General features: G+C 29.2%; 2 protein-coding genes across 4 annotated transcripts; one reads left to right on the top strand and one right to left on the bottom strand.

The window, feature by feature from the left end:
- The first annotated feature begins 252 nt into the window (after positions 1–252).
- LOC113556907 lies at positions 253–17,486 on the top strand. 3 transcript variants are annotated; one of them, XM_026962139.1, is made up of 8 exons: positions 253–336; positions 3,291–3,590; positions 12,026–12,277; positions 13,041–13,406; positions 13,675–14,013; positions 14,363–14,692; positions 15,175–15,480; positions 17,035–17,486. In XM_026962139.1, exons 1-7 carry the CDS (start codon positions 261–263, stop codon positions 15,432–15,434), a joined length of 1,923 nt encoding a protein of 640 aa, XP_026817940.1. In that variant the 5' UTR covers positions 253–260; the 3' UTR covers positions 15,435–15,480; positions 17,035–17,486. The 3 variants fall into 3 exon arrangements, with proteins under 3 accessions (XP_026817940.1, XP_026817931.1, XP_026817949.1); XM_026962130.1 differs by lacking the exon at positions 17,035–17,486 and having other exon boundaries at positions 15,175–15,998; XM_026962148.1 differs by lacking the exons at positions 253–336; positions 3,291–3,590; positions 17,035–17,486 and adding an exon at positions 9,821–9,859 and having other exon boundaries at positions 15,175–15,998.
- Positions 17,487–17,519: 33 nt separating this feature from the next.
- LOC113556924 (NF-kappa-B inhibitor-interacting Ras-like protein 2) lies at positions 17,520–18,663 on the bottom strand. The gene is made up of 3 exons (XM_026962160.1): positions 18,307–18,663; positions 17,949–18,242; positions 17,520–17,858 (listed from the first exon to the last, which is right to left on the bottom strand). The coding sequence occupies exons 1-3, from the start codon at positions 18,403–18,405 to the stop codon at positions 17,622–17,624; spliced, it is 630 nt and encodes a 209-aa protein (XP_026817961.1). The 5' UTR covers positions 18,406–18,663; the 3' UTR covers positions 17,520–17,621.
- Between the last annotated feature and the right edge of the window lie 232 nt (positions 18,664–18,895).

The following is an 18,895-nucleotide window of genomic DNA, read 5'->3' as shown; positions in this document are numbered from 1 at the left end:
CGGCTACCGTCATCTTTAACAGAATATAGACGATGACGATGATAATATATATATTGTATTATACACGACACTCGATAATATATATCATACGTGTATATATTCCTATGGTTCTAAATATAAAATTTGTATTCTCCCACTTGTACGCGCTGGCGTCACAGAAAACGCCGTCACGGTGACAAAACGAAAAACGAGAATAAAAAAAAAATCTGAAAAACTGTAACGTTTTCATCAGTCGCGCTCTCAGTATGTCCGTTGGACAAATGGACGTCACCGCTGCGCAAGTCGCATTACGGGTACTCCTACTGTTGTCGTCGTCGCCCGCGACTTTCGTCCGAGGTGAGTGAACACCAAAATATAATAGTAATATAATATTATAATCCTAAATGTGCGCACTAGATTAACGATTTGTTTAGATGTATGACTAGTTATGCAAGATTATACATTTTTTGTACTGGTTAATAAACGTAAAATAATAGTTATATATATTAAATTAATCGTTAAGACGTTAACAACGTTCGATTTAAAAAGAAATATAGGTATTATCAGTTACCATTAACAAATTATAATATAAGCCTAAAATTATTATATCGTTGGCACGAGAATGGGTGTATGACTAGACTGATGGTTACTATAATACTATACTGTTCTACAGTAGTTTTATAAATTTAAAATTTATAAATATTTTTTCGTTTTAACTTTTGTATGATACTGCTTTAAATATCTTATGCGACTGATATATATATTTATCATTTATATTAGTGGTTAATAAAAAAATTACCCTCTCCCCAGTCTTCCCGAAAAGTTGTTGAAACATAACTTTAATATCAATTTGAATACTTATTTATTATTTATGACTACCATGCCGATGTCAGTACACGTGTGTGATTATAATGGTATTATATTACACAAATGCAACCCGATATCTGTACAGTGTACACTCGACCGCTATTCGGACACTGGTTACACTACTACCGTGAACGATGACTATACGTTTTGCTTTTTCGCATCATTATTTAACGGGATACTAGTTAACGTTACGGTTTTATCTATATGTATTAGGTATATAATATTTATATATCTCTATATATTACAGTAAATAGATATTGACATATATTGTACTTCTATTAATATGAAACTAGATAAAAAAAAATGTTATACACACCGACACATGGCTTGTTTTTTCTTTTCTTTTAAGTACCTACTGTATAGTTGTATAAACTCTATATTATGGTGAGAAAATCACTGGTTGTATTATTTTACTTATTAGTCATACACGTGTATAAACAATGATGAGTTGACCAAATAATGTTAAATTACATTTTGTGAATTTGCGATAGAAAGTTCTCTGAATTGTTTTTAATAGAACTGTTTATTTTATTTATTATACTAATAACGTTATTCAATAGATTTCTAAAAAAAAAAATAAAATGTACATTTATCTTATTAAAATAAATTAATAATATAATTGTATTTCTTAAAATATCTTTATTGTCGTTTTGTATTTAGATTTGAAAATAATTTTAAAACCAAAAATTAATTTAGTTGGTACGTAATTATAGTAAAAAAAACTATGAATTTCTGGCAAAGCTAGAAAATTATTGTTGGCATTTATTGAGTTAAAGTCAAATAAGCCGCCAATTTCATTAACAACCATCGACGACCCTTCGCAAATATTTCTTAATGTTGACACACCTACCGATCACTATATTAATCAGACTCAATGTTCCACCAGCAGATAAAGTACATCACTATTTAGAATTTACTAAGCCGTTTCTATATGAAACATTCATTTTTCATTGAGCTTTCGATAAATAGATACTATGCAATGGTTCTCAAACCTTTTTTTTACCACTTAAGTATATTATCAATCAGTCGCGTACCACTAATGATTAAAAATAGAACTATCTAAATTCCAAATTGTATTGTTAAATACATTTATTTTAAATAATAAAGCCGTAAAATACTACAACTGCAGCATAATTATTTTTTATTTATTAGTTTTCTAAAATAAGATACGAATTAAATAATCTAATGGGTTTATTATCCAATAACGGCCCTTCGCGTACCACTAGCAATACGCGTACCACAGTTTGAGAACCGATATACTATAGAATCTTATTTGCGACTAATCACAATACTAGGTAAAGTTTAAAGCTCATTTGCGTGTAGGCTGATTGCTTGTTATCATAAAGACTAACAAAATTAAACGATTATTTACTAGTTGCGGACCAATTTTTCAGACCAATGTTATGTAACCGCAATATAATATATATTATAACATAATAATTGCAGTCATCAAGTTAATAAAATCCATGTGAGTTGCGGACACAAATATTTTCTTCACCATTTTTTTATGACCCAGAAAAAACTACTAAAATAATTGGTAGGTGGAATAAAAATTATTTTTATCTTGCATCACTTAATATTTAACTAATATTTTATAAAGAAGAAAGATATTTAAACAGACATGAGTAAGGTCGTTTTTAAACTAATTTAAAATATTTATTGACTGTCATCTCAAAATCACCGACACTGCAATCTTAATCCTTAATACTGATAAATAGGTAATCATTAATAGAGTATCTACTGGCTACGTATTTAAACAATAATGCTAATCGTCAACATCAATCACAAATTTAATTTGCCTAATCTACTTGAATTTTTCATTCGGTATATATTTTCACTACATTAAGTATTTATATTGTCAGTTGCGATCGATCCGTTACTCATGCGTGGTGTAAACATTATCAATTTCAGTTTTTTATTATAATCTTTTAGTAATAATATTAAAATAATAACAATAACAATACACACTGTAATTATATGTATATACTATAACTATAAAATAATTAAAAACTATAATATATGTACATACATTTATGATACATTTTAAAAATTCTTTATTTTTTTAAGTCGAAGTTTTTTCCTAAAACCTTGATATTTATCGAAAAAATGACATTCCTTGAATTTCAACTTATTGAGGTTCTACTGTAAAACTATACAATAAAAAGCCTCGCAATATCATTTTTACATCACAAATTCTCGATTTCATCGATCGAGTAAACAATATATTTTTAATTGTACCTATAAGTTATATAAAATGACAAAAACAAAAAAAAATCGAAAAATGAGCTTTTGTGTCAAACAATAATTATTATAAAATTACATTTGAGGATTAAAAAAAAATTATTATGTTTGGTCAACTCGTTACACTAGATTGACGGCCTCTATAATATGGCATAATATGTAATAATCTGTATACTTAAATATTGTTCATTGCATTGGTGCAGTCCTGTGCGGCCGTCCCGTGTGGCTGACCGACGGCGATACGCTGTACTTGAGATGGCAGAGCGGGCTGGGCCTGTTGAATCGTTGCTCCGTGGTGCTGCCCAACGGCACAGAGACAACCCTGTCCGACGCGGCTGCCGCAGTCACCGCCGCTAATCTCACGTACGTGGGCGACGGTTATCAGTCCGGGCAATGCGGTCTAAGGGCCGTAAGTGTGATGCCCGGCGTCGGCAATTGGACGCTAACGGCGTCGTCGGTAGACGGGCGATACAATCGGGACACGAGTCGCGTCACGTGCATCGGTAAACGCGCTCAATATTTATTTATTTTACCTAACTGATAATTGCGTAATTAGTGTAAACGTATTGCCAGTATATTATTTAAACATAAAGTTCAAATAATGGATAGGTTATCGAACTCTTCGAATTTCGAGGAATTAGACTGTTTAAAATTTGGAAAAATTTTGAATTCAAACATATAGTCCAAGCAAAATCATGTTAAAAACGATTCAGTTTGCAAGGACGGAAAACAATAAATATATACGTAATAACAAAAAATGTAGGTTGAGTTTTAAATCAGTTTTATTTATGTTTTTAACTAAATATTTACAAAAAAAAAAACAAAAGATTTATTTAAAATAATACAAATACAAATATCAGTAATGTATAGTTACAGATGGGAAAGCCACCCAATGATAAAAACTACTATACTATAGTACAATACTAACAGAAGTTATTTTGGTTATTTTTTTAAGGTATTATCATAACACTATTGGTTCTCTATAAACGTCAAACTGGAAGTGTTATTGTTAAGATTTTAATTAAATTAATATAATATTAGGGTGAAACTGAAATTGTACATTTACTTAGGTTATTATTAATTGATCTTTTGATCTCTATCGAAATCTAGAAATAATAGTGCATTCAACACTTCATCAGTATACAATACATTTTTAGTATATTTACAAAATAAAATACGTTTTAAATCTATGGAATAGAAAAAATATAAAAATTAATTTAACGTAAAATAAAAATAAATATGTAATTTTATTAAACGTATAAAGGTTTTAACGTGGTGATTTACGACATAAATTAAATATGTAGGTAACGTTTTTCAGCAAAGCAAATAAATTTGGTTAAAAGTTTAAAACCGTTCATTTTATCATTCACTCGTACCTTAATAAGTTATTATATGTACACAAACAAAGACGCATATAGAACTATACACAAACATACATAGTACATAGATACCTACTTGAAAAGTAATCGTATTTATGCTTTATTCTTATTTACTTAAAAATGTATGATATACTATAGTTATATTGCCGAGTTAGGTCGTATTTTTCCTGTACAACCAGATTTCTCACAAATTTCAAACTCTTATTTTTACTCTTTAGGGGTTGAATTTTCAAACAATTTATCAAAAATTATTTCTTAACGAATTCCTACATCTTATTAGCTATCTGCATGTATGCCGTATTTAGCCCGATCCGTCCAATAATCAGTCACGTTTCCCTTTTATATATATAGATTGTATATACGACGTGTGCGGAATAATTAATCAAATAATTGTAGCTGTTCTACGGTGTCTTAAATATTAAACCACATGTCTATAACTGTCTGCCACACTAACTGACAATTGTAAACCGTATGTCTGTACACATAATTATATAATGACGACATTATTTCCAGCACAAATCGAATATATATAGGATATAAATTCCAAGAAACGGATTTACAAGCATTTACTCGTTTAATCATTTTTATGAAATGACATCTGCCAAGTGTAAAATCTATAACAGAGTTTTTCAAACTGTAGGTTGCAAGTCAATTTTTGGTGGGTCGTGAAAATTTTTTTGATTATATACAGATAGATTCTAAGTTATTTATGTTATTATGTACTATATGAATATAAACTTTATAAATTATAAGGCGTTGTTATCAGCCACAGCAAGAAAAGCAAGCACACGCTTTGCATACGCCTCATTATTAAAAATAAATTTGTAAAATTAAATAAATTTAAAATCAATAGACTTGATAGTATTAAGTAATAAGTAATAAAAGTAACAAACAAATTTTAATTTTTAATATTACTTATTGATCCTGTAATAGTGAAACTATGTGGGCCGCAATAGATTTTCAGGGAAAAATTTGGGTCGTGGTCCTAAAAAATTTAAAAACCACTAATCTATAGTATATGATACAAAACTTGAATTTTTTCGTGTCTTGTGTATTTGTATGTACAATAAACAATAGCGTGATTTAAAACTTTTGTTTTATGCATAAAAAACATTCAAACTTTTTGAGATTGCTTAGCTGCCTAATTATATTATGTCTTATTTATACTTTGTTATGTTTATATTGCGTTGAGATATAAATAGTATTTTCATTTCTAATAATTTTTTCCTAACATCATTTTCGAGCAAAAAATTACAGTTAATTAATTAATTTAAAATGTTGTCTTATGAATGATACTTTACTTCGTGATTCGTGTCTTTTTTTTCTCTTTGTCATAAAATTTGCTTATTGTTCTTTATGTGAACTATATGCAACAATAAAAATAAAAATTATGTTCAAAATTCAGTTAATTAATTTGAAATTCATGTCATGTAAAAAAATAATATATATGTTATCTTCAATGTTTTTTATTTTATTCTATTTTTAATCAGTAATTACAATAAGTATCTTCCTACTTTATAATTGGTATTTCAGTGGCGTATAATACATAAATGATGTATTAGATGATTTGTAAGAGATACCTAATCTATATATAGGTTCAAAAATTAGCCATTTTAAAGATATACGTGTTTTAAGGTATGCTCAAAAAAAAGATCATTGATGTATGAAAAAATAGCCCCTCAAATTCACATCTCAGCTATCTTGCACGCTTAAAAATGCAATAACTCTATATTGCAATTGTGACAGCAGCCAGTGGCGTGGTCAACTTGCAATTTTTCAAAGGCAAGTCTAGTATTCCACCCCCTCCTCTACTTAAAACACAATGAAGCGGCTTTTATTAAATTATTCAAATTAAATATCATCTATCCGCCTTACGACTATGACCCAATGCTCCAAAATTTGAATTTCCTATATGGCCAATCGCCGTCCTTCTCGTAGTTCAACCTTCCTTCAAAATCTCATCTACGGTATGAAGTCTTTTTCAACACGTTAGCCACAAATATTAGATTTCCTGCGCGCGCTACCCGTAACGTTGCTCTGTTCGCTATAAGCCTATAACATCATGTGCTATACAGATTACTAAAATAATGAACCTCTCTCACTCGCTATATGAGATAGGCCAATCTAGACACCTCCTTCTCCTACTTTAATTTACTATAACCAAATTATAATTTTTTTTTTTTTTTTTTAATATTATTTCACGTGTACTTCACTGCAGACACCATTTTTGGAATTTAGGATTTTTGACTACTTACTTAATTTGTTTGGTATTTGATAAGTTTTTCGGATTTGATCGATGTTTTACACAAACTGTAATATTTTCTAACTATTATTTTAATTCTTTTCGTGTTATTAATTTTATATAGAACGCTATTTGTTTGTAATTTTTTTTTTTTTAATATTCCTACAAGGATTATTCAATTTTATTTTTATCATGAGGCTATAGAACAGGGGTGGCCAACATGACTATGTATGCGAGCCACATATATTAATGCAATTATATCAAGAGCCAAATTATCTAATTTGTACTTTTATACCACAAAAATAATAAAGATAGCTAACATCCGATAAACATATTAAATTATGAAATATGAAATTATAAAATAATAATAATAATAATAATAAAAACATTTTTTTTTTTTTATAAATGTATGCAAAAAAAATTAAAATTTTGGTTTTTATAAATAAGACCGTGAGCCGCATACATCGATGAAGAGAGCCGCAATTTGGCCACCCCTACTATAGAAATAAATCTCTTGCATCCCGGAGGTCGAACATTGTAAATGTAATTATTTTTATAACATTATTTGGAACACTACTGATTGAATGGAATTAAATTTGTTTGATAGTTTTAAAAATTGTTGTGATGTTATTACGGAATTTATTAAACAAATAAAAATTCCACAGAGGATATAACACTGTCAACCCACTCCCCTCTTTGTACACAACCCTGAAATTGGTTACCTTTATATTAATCATGAAATTATTGAAATGTTCAATATATTTTATAATCAAACTTATTAACATTCATCGGTCGAACGTTTTATGTTTCTATTTTGTCATTTTTATTGCTTATTTCTAAATGCTGACATAAGCTTAATTATTATATTACGAAGGATAAATCCCAACCCAAAAATTCCAAGTGGTCGCTCCCAATAGTTTAGTTACATCTTTGTTCCACCGACGTGCATTATGCGTCGATGCGATTATATTCTATAAACAATGAAATATTATGACCATCCACGTACACAAATATAATCTATATAGTATGCATAATAATGTAATATCGACACTGTTTACGTTGGTATATAATTACTCAAATCGGGTACTATAACCACAAGCCGTACAATGCTATGTGTGAGTATGATGCGATCGATATAATATTAAATACCTACTGTACAAAATATGTCTAGTACTTTAGTGCGTCTATTTTGGAGTATTATAATTTATAGATGTATGTACTATGGATCTATGATGTATAAATTATTAAAATTATAATATTATGTTTTCTTGTTGGTGTGTTGATTGCACGACTGGAGATGAAAGAATTCTAAATGTATATATACATTGGTAACGTTATCGCATTATTGATTTACTGTTCTGATAAAACAGTGCAAGTGATTGATGGCATAAATAAATATTATTTACTGACTGGTTGTGATAGCAATATATCGGTCGGAATACATACGTTGTTCTATTTTTTATGATTATATAGTACTATGCAGGTATCGTTGAAAATGTATTTTGGAAATATCGAATGACAAACTTTTTATTTGTTCAAAAATGATTATACATTCATGTCGATGTTAATGTTTGTATTACCGCATCTGCATGAATACTTTAGAAATTGGTATATATTATTATTTAATGTTTTAAGCAAGCTTGTTTAAATCAACCAATATATCAGTGCTGAACTCGAGTAATTAATGGAACTAAAGTATACTTGAAAACTTTAAAAATCGATTATACTTAATATATTATGTATATTATTCACCTAGTATGATCTTCCCATTTTTTCTGAAATAAAAAATTTATTAAAATTCTGACTTTTGAAGTTTTTAATTATACTTGAACTTTTGAAGATCATATTACTTTCAATTATTTAGATTTTTAATATCATTTTAGGAGTATTATGTGACGATACAAATTTAGTTTTTCCAATGAGAACAGAATAGGTTAATAATATGATTTATAACTTAAAGTATTTAAAATTTAGATAAATGAAGTGGAGTGGTACCTCGTCTATGTTGATTAAAAACGTATGCAGCAATTTTAAAAAGTAAAAAAAATTAAAACTATATAACAATAAATAATTAATAAAAAATATAATTTTTTCCAAAAATTTTAAAATTTTAAAATATGAAATTATATAAAAGATATTTTCAAAAACGTTTCTAAAATAATATTTGATGTTAAGTTCAATGTATCACTCCGCATATTATGTAATATTAAATCTATAATAGGTATCTATTTATTATGATACTCGACAGTTTTACTTTTAAAAAATATGAAATGTTAATAGATTAATATTAATTAATCTATGTATAAGTACTATAATTAGTATAATTTTCAAATCGTCATTGCCACATAATTTCCAAACCTATTAACGTAGGAATTGATATCCTTAGTATACAATATTAAATTATTCAAAAACTACTTGTTCAAATTTCGATTTAAATTCATCGTATAACTTGGTTTTAGATTGAATTACACTGTAAGAACACGCTTGGTAAATCATCCTTTATTTCAGATGGTGACCCAACGGCTAATATAATTCTCCAGTCTCCTTGATTAATTAAATATGAAAACAATACTAAAATCCTATGTCACATTCTATATTCCTACATACCTAATAAATGTAGATATTATTACCTATACAGACATACAGTCTTCATTCAAATGAAAATGGATTATCCGTAACTGTTGCAACAAACATGGGATATAGGAAACGCTGTAAAGGCATTATTATAGATACACAAAAGCTAAAAAGCACTCATGTAGATAAAGTAAACTAACGAAGTATAAAATACAATATTGAAGTAATTCTGTGAACAGTATATTATTATTTAATCAGGTATACATACAATACCATAATATATTACCTATACATAATACGTAATATATAGTATAAACCTATTGATTAAATAATATTTGATTGCCAATTTATATTAGCTTGTCAGTGTTACGCAATAGTTGTACTCGGGAAATCTGATATATGCTTTTGTTACACATTATCATACTTATCTTTATTCAAAGTAATCATTTTATTTTGGACCAAATAAAATTATATGAAATATAAAGAATTTTTAATATTAGTTTTAATTTTTACACAACTTTGAAGTTTGAAGCGGAAACGTTGATGGTGCAAGTGATGCAACCAGGATTTGTCAAAGGTAGAGAAATATCATGTTGTTCACCAAAAATGGACACATTTTTCGTAGCACAATACACAACTAAATACAACATTGGTATATACGGTATACCTAATATTGTATACAAATTATTAATATAGCCAAAAACTAAACTTCTTACGTATATATTATAAATTTACAACCTATCTAGTTCGACAGAATTTGAATTTGCATGTGTCAATACATGATAATTGCAGTGAGACCATTCAAAAGTTGTCTTCGTTAATATAATTTTCAAACGCCTCAAATTAAGTATTTATTTATTATATTATGACTACAATAACCGTAGCTCATCGTTAGTAGGTATAATATATGATTATACAAATTGTATAATATTGAAAAATAAAACAAAAATCGCCAACGAATCCTCAATCCTTTTTTTATTTTATTATTACGAAGACCCGGCTCATTGAATATAATCATAATATACCTTATGCCTTATTATACCTATAATCTATATACTATGAAAATCTATTAAATCGTAGTGCATAATGCTGCATGATTCGGCTATTTGGACTTTGATCAATTATTAACGAGAGTATTTAATAATAATACATTCGTGGTGTGATGAACACAATATTATATACAACATATTTTTAAATATATTTGTTTACTCCTTTGAACCGTCGCCAAAAATCGCATGGTTGTTAAATATTTTTTAAGTACACGGTGGTGCTTACAGTAATTAAATAATATCAACCGACTTGTCATTGGAACATTTTACATTATAAATTGTCACTTCTTATAATTTAGTTTGTTAATTAATTTATACATATTACCCTCCTACCCGCTTATTTCGTACATTATAACATTTATAACAATCTTGGTATTAAAAACTATATAGTTATTACTTATTAAACAAATATTAAAACCTCTGTATCCTGTATGTGTAAGACAGTAAGCCTACTATTAATGGACAACATAGCCATTCCTTGTTTTTAAAACTTTTATTAATTAGCTTTACAAATTGATTCGCTAAGTACGCTCACCCCATTTTTCATATAATAATGAATTTATTCAAATTATGATTTTTAAACATACTTAAAGACTGTATTTTTATTTATAAGTTTCTTTATTTTTTATACAATTAAATAATGTCCTGTGGTGATGATTTTACAACAATATAAAATAGATGTAATAATATTGGATCTAATTTTATTCTAATTGTACCATATTTACAAAATAAATTATAAATATTGATAGATATTAATTACTAATATGTTTAAATCAACATCATAGCCCTCATATTTTCTAAACACATTATCATATGGACCTATTATTCTTAGACTTTCATACATAGTTAAATAACTCAAAAACTACTCGTTCGCATTTCGATTTTAATACGTCAACTTTTTCAAAAAACTTATCCATCAATTAATTTATGGTTGAAGATCCCCCCTGGTTCTCATTTGAAAAATAGAAATGTATATCTCCCCATAATACTTCTAAGTACGTAATATTATAAAAAATTATAAATATGACCTTTAAATATATTTTTAAATAAATTCATTATTAAATGAAAAATGAAGTGAGCATGCTAAAACATTTTTCCAACAAAGGCTATTTTATAACACTAATTTTTAAAAATAAATAGGGACCATAGTTTCTACATGAATAATGATTACGTACAATTCAAACAAACGCCGTATTTGTTATGACAATATTGTGACCTATTATAGACTATAGCCAACCGATTCATTTGTTTTAATATAATGATAATTAATATTACAGTAATAATCAATAAACTTCGCAATTCCCGTTTATGATTATAAATAATATTATAAACAATCAGCAGCTAATTGGAATAGCTAATCATAAGCTCTGGTTCAGCTTTTGAATTGAATCCTACTTTCGGAAAGACCATCAAAGCTAATCGTTGTCATCATTATCACTATGTACGTATTTTCTGTTTAACTATCGTCTCAATCGAATTGTGATACAATTAACTTATTTCCTCCACATCTAACTACCACACCTACCGCCAATCCCGCCATCCCCCCCCTTAAACAATATTAACACTTTATGGAATAGAATATTATAATGTTTTAATGTTTACCAAATTATAACACATATAATAAATATTTCTTTCAATATTACTATTTCATGTCACTCAAGAAACGCGAAGTATATTATTATGTGTATTTACAGCAAAACAATGGCCCAGGTCGACGACAATACGGGTGCCCGTTGGTACCGCGGTGAACGTCACGTGCGGACCACCGAAAGCATTTTACTGTCGCATGTCGGGACCGTCCGGCGAAGTGTCCAGGCACAAGGGCCAGTGTTGGGTATACGTCAAGTCTGTCGGATCGCACCACCAGGACATGTGGACCTGCTGGTCGGTTACAGCTGAGTCCGCGGCTGAAGTTCAGTACACCCTTCGCTTGCACGCTTACCGAGGTGAACAACAACAATAATAACTACCGTTAAACGTTTTTATTCGCTTTCTTCTTGTCTCGTTCCTCCAACAACTTTTCCGTTTTCCTACATGGTTTGAGTAAATTGACTATTTTAATTTTTTTTTTTTACTTTCGTCATTAAGTGTAATAGTATTATTTATTAGTTATAATATAACCTTATAGGACATAGTCACATATAGATTTCTTATATATTATTAAATCTTGCTTTATAAACTCCATAGTCTATAATACTAATAGGTTCCCATTAATATAAATACATATACATTATAAGTCCTATATTATAACCCCTCTGACCTTATTCATTTCCTCATTAGTCATTACCCTAAAGAACACCACTGCAGTACTACACGGAATGTTGTGTTTAGGATTCGGGACTTCTTGCATTTGCGTGTTTTTTTATAGTGGTCGTAGATTATCTTAGGTGAGCTATAAATTAGTTTTATAAAATGGCGATACTAAGTACTAAGTTTAAATTTGCATATTTTTGTATATTTTGTCATATTTTAGAAAAAATGCATATTTGAGAAATATTTAGCATATTTGTGCATATTATGCATTATTTAAATATGTATGTAAGTAAAATTGTCGAGAAAAATTATAATTGGAAAACATGCATATTTCGATAACTTTAAGTGTACAAGTCCCGAACCCTAGTTATATACACGAACGAGACCACGAGTCTTGCGAACTGTCCGTATTTTTTTTCTTTGGTCACTACATACAGCCATCCTCCTCATGTCTAGAGGGTGCAATAACGGAAGTCGGATACGACGAAACACCGTCCGAGGTGCGGGTGTTCTGCAACGTTCGCAACAGTAACTCCACTGAAGTCGGCAGCGGAAATAGCAATGTTGTTGGTCAGGACGACAACTTTCGGTCCAAATACTGCAGGCTTACGTTACCACGAGACACGAAGATCCTGTCACTGGCGTACGGCAGAGGCACTAGTCGGTACTCGTATCACGGTGCAGCGGACAACGATTGTGGTGTGTCGTTCGCAAAACCGTTGAGACGATCCGAAATTGGCCGGTGGAAGTGTATGAACGCTATGTCCGACGATCGAATTTACGGCGGATTCGTCGTCGTCGTACTGCCCAATAATACGAAAGGTATGTGACTGACGGTGATAATGACGACAATACATTTTATTACAATACGACTTAATGTATAATATATAACATAAAACTTCCTATTATTCTGATTTTCTTTTAAAAATAAACTTTTAAATAATAGTTTTCTATAATATAAATAATTATTTCTATGTAGAATAATTATTTGCTACAAAATTGTTCTAACTCATTCGTGGCATTAAACCAGAGCCACAGCTATAACGATGAAACATTTTATAATATTTCCTGGTCGTTTTGCATTCGGCAGGTATACCACCGCTCACGGTGACAGCCAGCAAGTCTGTGATGGTGCCAAAAGGCAACACGTTTCACGTGGAGTGCAGTGTACATTCAGAAATCGACTATTGCTGGTTGCGGCATCCCAACGGCACTGCTATCCCAGTCACAGTTCCAGACAGAACTTTAGACGACGACCGGAATAGGATCGGAACTAGGTACCGGTACACGGGTGAAGGGTTGTCATTCGGCCAATGTTACGTAGCGATCAGTGACGCCTTCACATCGGACACGGGTGCTTGGCTTTGCGCTTTAGGTCTGCGCGACGACCGCCGTGAAATGTACGGTACGGTGGACATTACAGTTTCCGGTAGGTGTATGTTATGTACAAATAGGTGTATAAATATATAATACTATTTAATCTTGCATAGCATTATCTACAAAAAAAATAATTTCCATAGATTCACATCATCTTCTTGAACTTTGTTGAATGTAAGCTGCATATATTTTTAACAGTTATATTTGGGTTGTTTTGACCAAATCTAAAATACAAGTCTAATAAAACGATGTATATCTATAAACCGTATAGGTGAAAATGGTACAATTATAATAACTGTTTTATTTAACGTAACCAATGCATTAAGCACCAATCCAATTAGTAGGAGAGTGTTGGGGAAATATCCATTTACTTATTACTAAGGAAACACCTGTATGCACAGAGTCCGTGATTGCGGCCCGCCAAGAAGAACTATACGCGACCGAGGGCAGCCAGGTGACGTTGGGATGCGACACGGTCGAAAAGCAACCTATAGCCTACTGCCGGTTTCTCACGCCACGTCTTTTCGGATTCGCCGTAGACGAGAAATCGGACGCACAGCCACCGCCTCGATACGCATACTCTGGCCAAGGACTGACGGCAGGCCACTGCGGTTTGTCCATCGACCGCGTGGACGATTCCGACTACGGAAACTGGACATGCGCCGTGAAAATTCTCGATTCTACCGGATCTGAAGAAGTCAGTACGACCGTCCTATTGCGAAAACCCGAAGGTATTATATCATATTACATAAAATAATAACACGCGTACAAAAGAACCGGCAAGAATGTTATGCTAGCCGTGTGGCTGTGTTGCGTCAACTTTGATAGACAACAAATCACAATTCCAATTTAAAAATAATAAAAGAACTCCAGTAACGTTTTTATGTTTTTTCGATATCACTTTATACCAAGGACATTATTTAACATAAAAATAACGAATTGCAAAACGATAATAACTTTTCTTTGTATTAAAAACAAAACTTAAAATAGGTAGGTATTGTGTTGTTTTTTTTTTAATTAGGAAACAGGAATGTTAGGTATAGGATTGATAGTAAATTTATGTAGATCCGCCGAGACCACGAGTGGTAAATGTAAAAATGATCATTGTATTTTACCTACACGACACAGTTTCTAACAAACATTTTACTTAACGCATCGGCACATGTTTATATTATATCGTATATGTATACTGTCTATCTGTGTTCTTTCACAGGATTTACGATGATCCAGATCATCGGCATCGTGTTATGCGGCACTATGATATCCATTATGTCACTGTTCTTTGCCAATCATCTCATCACCAATCCGTCGGCAAAGACTAGGAAAAAAATCGAAAAATTAGAAATGCAGCTCGAAGCAGGCGAACAAGGCGCAAGTCACAGAGTCGGCGCCAGACGCGCACAGAATAGCACGCGGGTGATCAGGACTCCGCCGGGTCGGAGCAAACAGGGGTCCGTACCTCGGAGAATTTGACCGCTGCACTCGATTATTTTATTCGCTACGATTGATAACATTTCTGGTAGGTACTTGTAAAGTTGTAACACGAGATCTTTACTGCAGCCATCAACACTAGTTCGATTCCACTCGATAATAATCAATACATGTCTATATACGTATATTGATACAATATACATTCATATAATAACAATGATGGCGTATTGGCGTATAATAACAAATTCCTAATAATAAATTGGCCCCTGCGGATTATATTTTATTATCTTCAACATTATTTGTTCACTATTTAATATGTACAAATCGTTATGCCAATGATGAATCCCACGATGACAAACTTCTGTCAGACTCGCATTGCTAAAGACTTGACTTACCTATACAATCACTAAACATTTAATGAAATAATAACGAGCTATTAGATAGTTCATTAAACATGATTTAGTGATCCTTGCCATTTGTTCGTTAAATTAATCATTTTTTATAAAATATATACAACTCGGCATTTCGGCGTTTCTTAAATAAATGTTGTACGCATAATTATTACAAATTAATAATAATAAATACTCGAGATAGTACGAAATTTCAAAATACCAAAAATAATACACCTCTTTATTTCTTTATTTTGAACAAAAAAATATCTTTTGACAGTTTTTAAATACAAATTTCTTAAAAATTTGAATTTTAAACGCTTATAAAATAAAATATAACCATGTAATTTTTTATATTTTTTAATTACGGTAGAACAAGTTATGCTAACCCATAAAAAAATATCTTATAAACAAGCCGAATGATGATTTTAAAAGTTAACAATTTCAACTTGTTTCAAAATGTCTATAAATAACACAAAAAAGCCAAAATATTTTGAAAATTATGAATTTTTAGAAAACAATAATATAAATATTCAATAATAAACAAGTCTGTTTATTTTTTATTTACAATTTAAAAAAAATGTAGACTATATATTTTTTTTCCTTGTAAATATTTGTAAAGTAATGGAATTTTTACTTTTAGTCTCTTCCCCGTTTATAAACTTTTCAATTTTAAATATTGAAACATTTTTAACTCTTAAAAGTTAACATTACTATATTCTCAACATCTACAATATAGTATTGGAAAATAAAAATAAAATAATAACTAATAAATAACAAAATTTTTTATATTATATGGAAATTAAACAAATATAAAATAACTTTAAATGTAAAAATATAATTAGAGTATAAAATAAATGAAACTTATCTTTTTTTCTTACTGTACAAAAATCTACTTACATAATGATATAATCATAATTTAAACCTCACTTTGATCATCAATATTTACAAAAATGCTGCTTCTAGTTTGTAAAAAAAAAAAAGTTTTTAGACCTGGTAATGTTAATATTTAATTCTTTGTTTATCATTCCATTGTTTTAATATTTTTGCATTATCTAACTACTAATATTAATTGCTTAGTCTAAAATATAAAAGTTATACAATACTTAAAAACTATAGATAAAGCTATTATTGGTTGGTTATTATATTAATGTTATTTATAAATGAAAATATATTATTCTTAGTCCATACAATAAAATTAAACAAAATGCTGTGTTTTATATTTTTACTCTATAAACTAATAAATATTTTAGTTTATAAGTCAAACAAATTATTTGAGTGATCATTATTTCCTCTTGTAAGTATAAAACATTTTTCATTTTATTCACAGTGTTAGATATTCCAATGATATAATTTCTAAAAATGTATGGCATATTATTAGCCACCTTAATTGCTCTTAAGTTATTAAGTCATTAAGAAATTTAAGTTTATTCAAGAATTGTAGAAAATACCATGTTAGTTGTTAACAGGTTTAATTTGTCATCCCAGATGAAAACAAAATATTATAGTATTTTTGTATATTATTATTTAATCATAATACATCAAATATTCAGATTTTTAATGACTAAATTTTTTGATGATTTATAAACAAATACGTAAAGGTAAGAAAGCCTCGCATAGATTTTTTTAATTTATATTTTAGTTTTGAAGCAAGGTAAGAATATTTTAAAATGTACAAACAAAAATATTTTTTATTAAAAATAAATAATTACAATTTATACATAATGAAAAACAATAAGAAATTATTTAGACAACTTGAGGATAATTATTAATTGTATAATAAATTATAATATAAAATATAACCATTATGAGTACTATAATTCAATGAAATTAACAAGCATTAATGTTGAGTACCTTTTCGTACTAGAGGAAAACTACTCTTTGGTTGTGCAGTATTAAATTTTGATGCAATATAAATAAATGGATCAAATAAACTAGTCCGGTCCAAAGCATTGACTTCAAAATGTTTCATTTTTTCTCTAATAGACCAATGGGAAGCTCGACTAGTAGGACTCTCTAAAGTTGGAGCTTTGATATCCATTTCTCGCATTCTATGGCCAATAATGACATAAAATGTCTAAAAAATAAATACATTAAACATAAAATATATTGTGAAGTTAATTTTATGTATAAAATGATAAATTATTTTAATTTATACTATATTTACATCCTTTTTTTCCTTATTTTTATCAATTTCTTTTTTTAATGTGACTAAGCAATCAAACGTTTCTGGTCGACTAGTGTCATATACTAATATAAATGCATCTGCAATAGATGCATACTGCTTAGCTATTTGACCAAATGACAACATGAGCGATGGATCTGGATTTGAATACAATCCAACCTCAGGTAACTGTGTCAAATCCAAACCAGCAGTATCATAAAAACGAACTTGTTCACGTACATTTTTGCCAATTTCTATAGAAGCCTGATATATATCCTCGATAGTAGGCCACAGTTTCTACAACCAAAATTAAACAGTAATAATAAATAATAACAGACTTTTGTGTTTGTAATATACTCACATAATTTTTGCTAAAGTGTCCATAAATAGCTTGTTCCAATATTGCTGTCTTACCAACACCTTTCACACCAAATACAACGACACGATAATTTTTTACCATTTTTACTTATACCGTTTAATTAAAATTAAAACTAATTACAAATAACAAAAATAAAACATTAGTGATATTAAAATAAACGATAATTTATCATAAAATCTTTATACTAGTCACTGACATGTTATATTTATATCAACTTTATTATAAGTTGATGATGATTGACAACATTGATTCAAACATGAAAAAAAATTACATTTTTTCGTAAATTTAAAAAAATTCTAAAAACTTAAATCCTACAATAATACAAATCTAACGAGTAATAATCGTTCATTGTGATAAAGTAATAATAAACAAAGATAGTACTATCTTAGCTAAAATCACGATTATCTACGTAGTGACCTGACCTCATATACCTTATACCTGACTCAGGGTTATATCTTATTGGTATGTTATATCTTAATTGTGTTAAAAGTTAAAATTAAAAACAAATATTGTTAAATGTTAATATTATATTAACACTACAGTTAAAATAATATTAAAAATAAACCGAATT

Source organism: Rhopalosiphum maidis, chromosome 4, assembly GCF_003676215.2.
Source record: "Rhopalosiphum maidis isolate BTI-1 chromosome 4, ASM367621v3, whole genome shotgun sequence".
Lineage (NCBI taxonomy): Eukaryota > Metazoa > Arthropoda > Insecta > Hemiptera > Aphididae > Rhopalosiphum > Rhopalosiphum maidis.
The sequence above is the reverse complement of the archived record's forward strand: the minus strand, read 5'-3'. Positions and strand labels throughout refer to the sequence as shown.

Excerpts from the sequence above, each read along its gene's own strand:
- LOC113556907 (XM_026962139.1), top strand. The coding sequence starts at position 261 with ATGGACGTCACCGCTGCGCAAGTCGCATTACGGGTACTCCTACTGTTG. Across the intron at positions 12,278-13,040 it reads TCGCTTGCACGCTTACCGAG|AGGGTGCAATAACGGAAGTC; the intron begins GTGAACAACAAC and ends CCTCATGTCTAG. Across the intron at positions 14,693-15,174 it reads CCTATTGCGAAAACCCGAAG|GATTTACGATGATCCAGATC; the intron begins GTATTATATCAT and ends GTTCTTTCACAG.
- LOC113556924 (XM_026962160.1), bottom strand. The coding sequence starts at position 18,405 with ATGGTAAAAAATTATCGTGTCGTTGTATTTGGTGTGAAAGGTGTTGGT. Across the intron at positions 18,243-18,306 it reads GACACTTTAGCAAAAATTAT|AAACTGTGGCCTACTATCGA; the intron begins GTGAGTATATTA and ends TTTTGGTTGTAG. Across the intron at positions 17,859-17,948 it reads AAAATAAGGAAAAAAAGGAT|ACATTTTATGTCATTATTGG; the intron begins GTAAATATAGTA and ends TTTATTTTTTAG.